The sequence below is a fragment of the Phaethon lepturus genome, unplaced genomic scaffold, assembly GCF_000687285.1.
Source record: "Phaethon lepturus isolate BGI_N335 unplaced genomic scaffold, ASM68728v1 scaffold2980, whole genome shotgun sequence".
Taxonomy (NCBI): Eukaryota; Metazoa; Chordata; class Aves; order Phaethontiformes; family Phaethontidae; genus Phaethon; species Phaethon lepturus.
This window is the reverse complement of record NW_010512413.1, coordinates 19,587-30,733: the sequence shown is the minus strand read 5'-3', so window position 1 is coordinate 30,733 and position 11,147 is coordinate 19,587. Positions and strand designations below refer to the sequence as shown.

At 40.4% G+C, this 11,147-nt stretch overlaps 1 protein-coding gene across 1 annotated transcript; it reads left to right on the top strand.

The window, feature by feature from the left end:
• Window positions 1-244: 244 nt before the first annotated feature.
• Window positions 245-9,624, top strand: CCDC90B (coiled-coil domain containing 90B). The gene is made up of 8 exons (XM_010286720.1): window positions 245-360; window positions 3,060-3,163; window positions 5,337-5,438; window positions 6,101-6,142; window positions 7,010-7,081; window positions 7,165-7,218; window positions 8,033-8,147; window positions 9,302-9,624. Exons 2-8 carry the CDS (start codon window positions 3,143-3,145, stop codon window positions 9,355-9,357), a joined length of 462 nt encoding a protein of 153 aa, XP_010285022.1. The 5' UTR covers window positions 245-360; window positions 3,060-3,142; the 3' UTR covers window positions 9,358-9,624.
• Window positions 9,625-11,147: the final 1,523 nt, after the last annotated feature.

Here is an 11,147-nt window from a genome sequence, read left to right as displayed (position 1 = left end):
TGTATCAATATGCACAGCTTCCTAGTTATAGTAATTAAGATTGATGAGTCCTAGTTAGTATAGATTTCCTTTGGAAAAGGGATTGATGGTTTCTGATGTGTGCTGCAACCAAGCTATCAAAAGAACCCAGCTTTTTGTTGCAACATCCATGCAACTTTGCTATGATGAAAGAAATTAAAATTATAATATTGCATGATAAACCAATTAGGTTAAGTTTAAATCCCACATTGCCACTTCCAGGTTTTGCTGCCACATTCATTAGGAAGTCATATGATGTCAGAAGAGTTGAAATCACTCCCCTGGAGCAGAGGAAGGTAACTTTTGATACCCATGCTTTAGTGCAAGATCTGGAAGCCCATGGTAAGTGATATCTGATAAATAATTCCAGGAAAACTTTACGTACTAAAACTTTGAGTGCCATCAATTTTCCCAAAGTACCAATACTTCGCATTATAAATTGTTTTGGCAGCCTCTCAAGGAGGCTGGTGAAGGAGAGCCATCTGACACTGTTTCATGCCTTTGTAACCATACACATAACTATTACATTAGATTTACCTTATTTGTAGCTCTAGGCAAGTTTATATAATGCTTCCAGCCAAGGAACATAGAGTTAACAAATGTAAAGTAACAGTAACAGTTAAAGAACTGTTTTCTAGCAAAAAGGAAGCTATGACAGAAGTTCCTTCTACTAGCCTGCTAATAGTAACTTAAGTTTTTTTCCTAAGTAGATATATTTGCAGCAGCATAGTGCTGTGATACATTCTTAATACCTGCACTTTTATTCTGTGATTGTGGCTGTCTGAAGTTAGATGAAAGGTCCATCTAGCCCTGGGTTCTGTCTGCTGACAGCAGCTGTGAGTCAGTGCCTGCAAAAGAGTGTTAAAATAGGGCAGATGTATGTGACACATCCTCCTGTACTTTCTAAGCCTCCAGCTCTGTTCACCCTGGAGGTATTTTGAGTCAGATGTGAGTTTTAGTAAGTGGAATTCTTTGCACAAGCTTACTCAGTCGCTGGACCACTATAAACTGGTTAGTACCCAAAATATCCTTTCTTACAGAATTTCAGACATCTACTCCTTTTATTTATGCAGAACCTGGCTTCTGCGAGGGTAATTTGATGCCCGCTCAGCTCTTTTGTGGGAAGAGGGAATGCATATTTGATCTCTTATGTTACTCATGATTATGTAAACTTCTGTCATATTCCTCCATGATTCTTTTCCAAATAGAAGAGTCCTAGCAGGTTGAATTTTTCCTTGAGCAGTAGCTTTTCCATGCTTCTGATCATTCCTGATGCTCTTCTGTGAATCTTTTCCACTTCTATTGCATCCAGTTTCAAAGGCGAGGGAAGAGCTGCTGACACTCTTTGACAACTGAATGTCCCATGGATTTCAACAGTGACATAATGTTGTGTCTATTTTGTTCTCTGCTCCTTTTCTTAGTAATTCCTAAGGGTGTGGTTTGCTTTACTGATTCCTACTAAGCATTGAGTTGATATCTTCATCAGACTAGCAACTGTCTTTTAAAATCCCAAGATCTTTCTCCTAAGTGACAGTTGGAACCTGATCCAGTCTGAGGTTAGGGTTTTTTCCACTATTTGGGTCTAATAATAATATGTATTACTAGTTAGAAGACTCCTAACAGTCCACTAACAATATTTATTTTTTTCATGCATGTCAGACTTGTCAGCCTGTAGTTCCCTACATCCTTTCTAGAACTGTTTAAAAACTGGCTTTGTATTTGCCATTTTCCAGTGCTCGGGTAATGGAGGTAGTTTGTGAGACACTACTGGTCCCCAGTACTAATTCAGCTATTTCTTCTTTGAGTTCCTTTAGAACTCATGGGGTGAAGTCTGTCTGGTGCTGGTACACTGTGTTATTCAGTTTAATTTGTTCCAGAACTTCTACAAATACTTCAGTACCACAGTGACAGGGCTCTATAGGTAAAACCTATACATATCACAAAAGTGAGAGAAGCATTGCTTCACAGTCTTGCTGCAGGCAGTTTTCAGGCTCCATTCTCTTGCTTATATGAATTCTTCCACATTTTCCAAATTTCAATGCAACAAGGACAGTTCCTGCTGTAGAGAAAGAACAAAACAATGAACTGGCAAAAACCTAAGTAACCCTGAAAATTCAGAGGAACTGAAGCAATACTACCACACCTCTTAGTGGAAGGAAACTGTCATAAAGCATGCGTAGCTTTTTTAGTAATGTAAACCAATGGTGCAGCTTGACAGCACCACTATTTTAGAAGGGAGCAGTGGCATATTTCTCTACATAATGAGAGAAATGAAAGCATTTTTCAACACAAAGTTGATTGATCCCACTTTATAAAATGGTCTAGTTGAAACACAACATGTCAGTGAGACTGCTGGAAATAAATCTTTACGGCAAAAGCTCTCGGCACTAGATCAGGTATGGCTAAAATGACAGCTGGGGGGGGATTCTACTATTGATTGCACATCATCTTTAACACTTCGGAATTGCACCAAGCTATAGACAAAGTGTAATTTTTATCATCAGAAAATAAAAATCCCAGTTTTAATTCATCCTGCAGGCAATGCAGCAGTTTTAAAATTAGTTTTGCATGTGTTCATCTCTGTGCAGAACAATTTCAGTGTATGCAGACTTACCTTTTAATTTTATTATTCTATCAGATGCATGCGTTGTAGCTCAAGGTAAGTTTGGTTTTAACAGAATTTGTGAAGGTTCATTATAAAGTAAAATTTTGCTGAATTACTTCTATAATGCAAGAACAATGCACACAATGCAACCAATGTACAGAAATTTGGTCCTCGTGTCTGCTGCATGCACAGACTGTTTCAGTATATTGAAAGTTAATGTGCTTCATGTTTTTGTAGCATTGTCTGTGTTTTTTTCTGTTTAAAATTTACGTTACTGGCTCCTCGCTGTCAGTTTTCAGTAACTGTGTGACTTCCCATTGCTACTGTAGTTAGGTACAGTGCTTGAGTGTCCCAGTTTATTACGTACCTCTTGCTCTTCTCTTCATCCAGCTTTCTAATAATGACCTTAACTTGTCATCCTTCAACTGTCTTCTAGGCTTTGGGAAGGAACAAGCGGAGACCATCGTATCAGCATTAATAACCCTGTCGAATGTCAGCTTAGACACAGTCTATAAGGATATGGTTACACAGGCTCAGCAGGTAAAAAGTAATCTACTGCGTATGTATACAGCATTTTGTGGCTATAGTGCCTCAGATTTGCGTATTTAAAAGACAAGTGAACAACTGTCTATAGTACTATGAACACTTCACTTTCCTAAGTTTCAGGGTGGTACTGAGAACAGTGATCTCTTACACCTTTTGTTTCACAGGAGTGTTTTCCAAATGCAGCCACAATGTATAAATATAATGCAGAGATTGCTTCATTGGCTACTGAGGAGCTCTGTGGTGACACCAGACTTTTAACTGTACTTTACAGCGGTTGAGGGCAGAAGAGAGATGCAAGGAGGGGTTCCTGAGCAATAGCAAGACCACCTAAAATATCAGAAAACTGTCAGTGTCTTTACTGTAGTAAAGATGTGAACTCTGTTCTGAGATACACTGTGTTTGTCCTATTTTCCTATTCATAAACTAAAAACTACTATTAAAACTATTTCATTATTTTACTCTGCATTTCAGGTTCTAAAACTATACCTGTAGCAAAAGCTAAACATGGCTAGGGTGTGGGCTCAAACACCACCACGTGGTCGTCTGAAGTGTTCAACAGTTACTGCAGCACCTTGGCTTGATTTTGACCTGTGCCAACTCGGCTCCCCGACCTGGGCACAATTTACCTGAAAGTGCAGGGCCAGGAACTGTTCCTACCGGGCAGGGTGGACAGAGCCATCCTGGTTTAGGAGGAAGACATTTTAGCCATCTGGATGTAATCTGTGGTGTGTCATGTGCCCTCGGGGACAGAAGCGCGCTCTGAATTGTCTGGTTGTTGGTGTAAACCTAGCTGTTTGCCCCGGTCAGGTCAACACCTCAGCCTGCACTCAAGCAAAAAGTATCGAGGTGTCTCCTACATTTAGATATTCAAGCTCATGTCCGTGGCCATATCTGAAGGCAGTGAATCAGTTCACGGATGGTTTTTCTGCTGATAATAGAGGTGGTGACAAGTTTTGTTTTAACAAATTGCCAAAATAAAAAGAACTTCAGTTTTTCTTGTAGGCCAGACATCTGGCCTAAGATAATAAAGCTCTGATGCACAGTAATGGTTTTAATAATTACTTAGGAGGGCTGTGCAAGCTGAAATTATGTGCCATTCCTCTTCAGTGAGTTAATGCAATTAAGCATTCATTGCTATTTTATTTAAACTGCTGAGCCTTACTTCCAACACATTTATATCTTACTGGCATTTATTTCTAATAAAAGTTATTGAACTTTTTTTTTTCTGTAAGTCTGAGAAGACAACGTAACCGGGAGCGGCTCCCCTGCCCCCCCCCCCCCCCCCCCACCAAAATGGAAACCTTTCTTTTTGGAAATCCTATTGTGTGTAAAGAAAGTCAGTTTCCCAAATATAATTTGCATGGAAACAGGCAGAAACACTGGTTTTTTTATACTGTAGTCAGTGTTGAGACTGAATGTTTTAAGGTGGGATAAGGCAAAGTAGCTCCTCAATGTAAATGCGACGGAAATTTCCCAGGAATTGTAAAAACTTCATTGTGTTTGGCGGAGTAGTCAGACTTCAGTGGAAGTTGCGTCAGGGCATATTTTAATGAATTCAGTTCAACATAGGATCTGAGAAATACTGTTTGCTTGTAGTCTGAATGAGAGCTCTTCGTTTTGCTGGCAATTCTGAACTTGTTAGGCCAAACACCAGGAAGCCTTTTTTCAGTGTTTTTTAGCAATGTTTTACTAGTGTCCATCAGACTTGAACACTAAGAGGACAGTGTGATACTTGTATCATTAAGTCTTTGGCTTTTGATGACGTTGTGGGCAAGAAATGGAAGTGCTTACTTAGGAACTGGATTCAAACGTTCATTAATGGTTCATAGGCTACGGAACGCTCGTTGAAAACAGAAGAGAATGAAGGGCTAACCTGTAGTTTTGGGTCTATTTCATTTCATAGCTACTTAGACTAATACCTCTAGCTTTTTTGCTTAAATTCAGAATTAGTGTATTAAAGCAACAGAAAAAGCACAAAACAAAAGCCTCTTGAGTCTTTCAAACAAATTGCAGCTATAAAATTCTGTTTCTGTCACTTTCTTGTTGAAGAGTCTCACCATTTTTGTGTTTTGCAGCAGCTAATTTCATAATTTCAGACCTAAAACTCCTTACTTTACTTACCAGAAACGATGCAGCTTAATCATTGACATGTTTTATTGTTTCTAAGGAAATAACTTTACAGCAGATAATGGCACATTTGGACTCCATTCGAAAAGATATGGTCATCCTGGAGAAAAGTGAATTCGCAAACTTGAGAGCAGAGAATGAGGTACTAATAAATATTTTTAATTAAGCAGTTTAATTGTAATAGATGTTGGGTTATACCTGTTGTACATTCTTGTGGAACAAAACATGAATGTAAAAGTAATTTTTTAAAAATGGATACTTTTATCAAGAGTTTAAGTGTTTGTAGATTACAACTTCTATGATAATATAAAAATATACTTCAAATTATAAGACTAGCTCAGTTCTTCTGTAAAGAAAAAAAAAATCTACACATCTTAGAATCTTCCATAATTTTATTTAAGGATTATTCTGGTACAGTCTTGTCACCATTAACCATACAATGCAGGGAGAGTAGTCAGCCATTTCTTTACAACAATTTAATTAAACTGGTGATTGAGACACGTTTCACTTTTGCTTGATAGCATTTTGGTATTTTTCTGCTGTCTTTAATTTCAGAATAAAACTATCATCATTGTTACAAAATAACCTTTTATTTTGAGGAAAATTCACAGCAGAATATATGTGGCTATACAGATTGAACACACTAGTTGGGTTATTTAATCAAGAACAAATTGCTCTGTTGGGAGAATAATCAGGGAAAAGTAATTGCATGCATGCAGTGGTAACACTTACATGACTGATTAACTTGGTCAGCAGTTTTCTGAATTTGTAAAATCATTTTTTTTTTTCCTCCTCTGCACCTAGAAAATGAAAATTGAATTAGATCAAGTTAAACAGCAGCTAATGGTAAGTAAACAGCAAGTACCTACACACGCCTACTGGGGAAAGTAAATAGTTATTTTAGAATCATAGAATAGTTTGCGTTGGAAGGGACCTTTAAAGGCCGTCTAGTCCAGCCCCCATAAAGTGAGCAACTAGATCAGGTTGCTCAGAGCCCCGTCCAGCCTGACCTGGAGTGTTTTCAGGGGTGGGGCATCTACCACCTCTCTGGGCAACCTGGGCTAGTGTCTCACTGTCAAAAATTTCTGCCTCAGATCTACTCTGAATCTCCTCTTTTTTAGTTTAAAACTGTTACCCCTTGTCCTATCACAACAGGCCCTGCTAAAAAGCCTGTCCCCATCTTTCTTATCAGCCCCCTTTAAGTCCTGGCAGGCTGCAAGAAGGTCTCCCCAGAGCCTTCTCTTCTCCAGGCTGAACAACCCCAACTGTCTCAGCCTGGCCTCCCAGCAGAGCTGTTCCAGCCCTCGGAGCATTTTGGTGGCCGCCTCTGGCCCCACTCCAACAGGTCCATGTCTCTACCTGTGCCGAGGGCTCCAGAGCTGGACGCAGCACTGCAGGGGGGTCTCCCCAGAGCGGGGCAGAGGGGCAGAATCCCCTCCCTCACCCTGCTGGCCACGTGGCTTTGGATGCATCCCAGGAGACGGTTGGCCTTCTGGGCTGTGAGCGCACATTGCCGGCTCATGTCCAGCTTTTCACCCACCAGGACCCCCAAGTCCTCGGCAGGGCTGCTCTCCATCTCTTCATCCCCCAGCCTGGAGTGATACTGGGTCATGTCCCAACACAGGTGCAGGACCCTGCACTTGGCCTTGTTGAACCTCATGAGGTTCACACAGGCCCACTTCTTGATTTTCATAATCTTTTTTTGTGTTAAAGAATGAAACTGGTAAAATCCGAGCTGACAGCAAGCTAGACATAAACCTGGAACGGAGCAGAGTGACGGATATGGTAAGCTGGTCTATGAAGATAACCTTTTCAGTTCTGTGTTGTCTTTTCTGTTACTACAGTTGTAATTTATCTTTTATCCACAGTTTACAGATCAGGAGAGGAAACTGATGGAAGCAACTACAGAGTTTCATAAAAAAGTAAGTCTTGAACAAAGCTCATTTTCTATTGAGCCAGATGCAGTTACACATCACATGTTGTGTAACCCCCAAACTTTCGTGAAAGTTAATAGACTTTTGAATGTGGTAACGCAAAAGGCTGCGCTGTATCACTCTCAGCTCCTGCACATGCCTGTTGCCTAGGTCTGTGGGATTTGCAGGAAGAATTCCGCAGAAGGATTGTATGTATCCCACATTCAGGCAGGAGTCATACAAGCCTTGTCTCTCGCTTCCCGAGTATCTTATGCGCAGGCTGTTACAGGTGGGATGTGCGCTGCTGTGCTGCCCTTCGCAGTATTAACAGATGAGCTGATCAGCTGTACCAGAGGGGTGGTTCAGGCGGCTACCACCAAGCAAATATTTCAAGGGCAGGATGTCCTCAAAGCTGCTAGCAGGCGCTGAAGTCCAAGAGGCTGATGATGGACACATCCCATCTTCAGCATCTCCTCCCTTTTCTGGATATGGCTTGTAAATGCTTAAACCTTTGTTTCGTGAAAATTTAGGTGTCCTATCTATTTGCTGTAGAGCTTCCTTTAGGAGGCACAGGCGTATCAGAGACAAAAGTCTGCATGATCTGAGTTTTCTCTTTCTATATCCCTCTTTAATATTCTTCCTGGATTGTATTAAATGCTGTTCTGTCTCTTCTAAGGTCTCTTACCAGCTCTGTATTTTACTTCAGTGATAAGTTGGAAATTTGTTTCTCTTGTTTCTGGTAGCATGGTATTGTTGTTTGGCTTTGCAAAGCTGAAAGGGCTAGAGACCACTGTCAAATATGTGCTCTCTTTTAATGTTTCAGGATTCAAGTACCAACAGTGTTATCTCAGAAATCAGTAATAAAATTGACACTGAAATAGCCTCCTTAAAAACACTCATGGAATCGAATAAACTCGATACAATACGTTATTTGGCAGGTATGTAATAGGCAAGGAGGTGAGTACCAGTATTGCATTTTGGATGTATAAAACCTTATTCAAAAGTATATGCTAAATGAATTCAAGAGGTCAGATGTGTAGCAGCAGACAACTGGGATTGGGTGGGGGAAATCCCCCACCCAGAGGGAAGAAATGTGACATAGAACACAGAAGAGATGGGAACATACAGACTCTGCTGCAGTTGGGACTAGGATTGTGCCCAGAACTGGGATTAGGAGGAATATGGACATGACTTTAAAAAAAAAAACTTACTACCTTGACTAGTTTGACAGTACCTCTGCTTGCTGCAGGGCAGCTGTTTATGTGGTGGCATTGCTACAAAAGTTCTCCTAAGGTAATTTCATTTACCCTGAAAGTTATCTGTTATTCAGGACTCGTTTGAGAATGACCAGTCCTGCCTCCCATTCAGTCCTCTGCAGACAGTTGCAGCCTGGCAGTACTGGTACTTTCCCCTGCTGAGCAGAACAAATTTCAGTCTGATTTGAGATTTGTCTTCTCGATATGTATACAGAACCAGTGGAATTTTTATTGTATTGGAGCTGGATAAAAAGAGTGTAATGCATTATATTTGGAAGTGAGAACAAGTTCCAAGGGAAACATAATTAGCATTATTCTAACACTAATTGAAACAGCAGCTTAACAAATCTGAAAGACAACTCATCAGGCTTCGGAGGTGCTGCCTAGATATCCTTATGCTGTGTCAGATACGTGTATTGTTAGTTCATTGTCATATTGTTCAGTGGGAAATCATTTTAATTACATCCTGGTACAGCCATCGTCCCTGTAACAGAATTTCTGATAGATGGGTGACAGTAGTAAAAGTTACTGTAGCCCGTTTTGCCCTGTATTATCCAGCGTAGTTACTCAGATGAGTCCCTGCAAACATAGCTCCTCAGGCTGCTGAATTCAACCTGTCTCACCACCTGGGCAGTGCTACTGTCCGGGATATTACACCTAAGACAAGTCATTGTCTTCTAAAACTATTCTATCACACCTGCAGTGATTCAGGAAGTTTAGGAGGCTCTGCTCTAAAGTTGTTACCATTCTTCCATCTGTTGCAGTTAATTTCCTGTATGTAGAAGATGATACAATTTAGCAGTCAGCTAATTATTTCCTTCCCTTTTTTTTAACAGCTTCCGTATTCACTTGCTTAGCAATAGCACTGGGATTTTACAGGTTCTGGAAATAGATCTAAATGGAATGACTGCATCAAATACAGGTGGAGGAAAGGCCACCTAAGCAACATCAGTTTGACGATCATGTTTGCGCTGTAGATAACCTTGGTACCTTTTTGTTTTGATACTCTTACTGTGCACTAAAAATGTTTTCTGCATATGTAACACTAAAGATCAAAATAATTGGGAGGGAAGGAGGCAGATAGTAATATTTCATTGTCCCCTATTTAACACTGTATTTATTTCAAAGGACTTCTTATGCTAAATCAGAAAGCGTTCCCTAATGTGTTTTAGAATTAATTTTGTTTTCTTTTTGGAACATTCTCAATGAAACATTCTCACCTCCTCTCAAAATGGAAATATTAAACATTTGATATGCCCTTGAAATGGAAATACTATTCCAAGTTAGTATTCCCAGTATGGGAATACAAATGCCAGATTCCAACAGATCTACTCTGATTCAAGTAACGTAATCTTAAATATAGGAGCTGGATTTTTTGCCTCTCTTTTCTGATGGATTGAAGCCTGGCCCTTGGTTTTTTTTACTTATTTATAAACACACACTCCAAGGCCCTTACCAAATAGTCCCTGTTCTTCTTGAAAACTGGTTTACATAAATTTAAAATCTCATGTAAAATTAAAATGTCTTCATAGATTTTTTTTTTTTAAACCTCTGTTGCAATTTCTGTAACCCCAGAGGTCAACAGAATGGGAGAACTTCTGTCTGTCTTTCTAAGGGGAAATGCCTCCACTCTCAGCAACTGTGTACAGCCCTGGGGCAGATAAGTGCACTTAACTCCTCCAAGTAGCATAGAGTATTTCCAGTAAACCCACATGTATTTTCTGGGCATAGGATCTGGCTTGTAACATGGAAATATTCAGCATCTCAGTGGTGCCAGTGTGATCCTCCTCCCATCTCTACACTCCTCTGGACTGTTCTGTAATCCTGTGGGACACACTGACTCTCCTAACTTCTGGTGGTGACCCCTCTACCTTCTGCAAGGACTTCACAGCTCGTGTTGCAGAGATGGGACATAGCAGGTGGATGCCTTCCAAAACTGAAGCAGTTACACCTTGATGAGTACAAATGCATATGCTTGGTTTGATTATTTTAATAAAATAATAATTTGAAAAATAATCTTGGATTAAACTGTTTAATTTAGCTGTTGCTAAGCTACTACCTGGACAGGAAGAGAAGTCTTTCTGCCTTTTTTTCTTTTTTAATAAAAAATGCTGCTGCTGTGATTTAAAAATATTTTCTATCCCAGAGAACTAGAGAACTGTGCTGGTTTTGGCTGGGTTAGAGTTAATTTTCTTCATAGTAGCTGGTATGGGGCTATGTTTTGCGTTTGTGCTGGAAACAGTGATGATAATACAGGGATGTTTTCATTATTGCTGAGCAGTGCTTACACAGAGTCAAGGCCTTTTCTGATCCTCACCCCACCCCACCAGTGAGGAGGGTGGGGGTGCTAGGGAAGCTGGGAAGGGGACACAGCCAGGACAGTTTACTCAGGCTGGCCAAAGGGATATTCCATACCATATGACATCATGCTCAGTAGATAAAGCTGGGGGAAGAAGAAGGAAGGGGGTGACGTTCAGAGTGATGGTGTTTGTCTTCCCAAGTCACCGTTAGGCATGGTGGAGCCCTGCTTCCCTGGAGATGGCTGAACACCTGCCTGCCCAGGGGAAGTGGTGAATGACTTCTTCCTTTTGCTTTGCTTGCATGCCTGGCTTTTCCTTTACCTGTTAAACTGTCTTTATCTCAACCCCTGAGTTTTCACACTTTTACCCTTCCTAGTCTCTT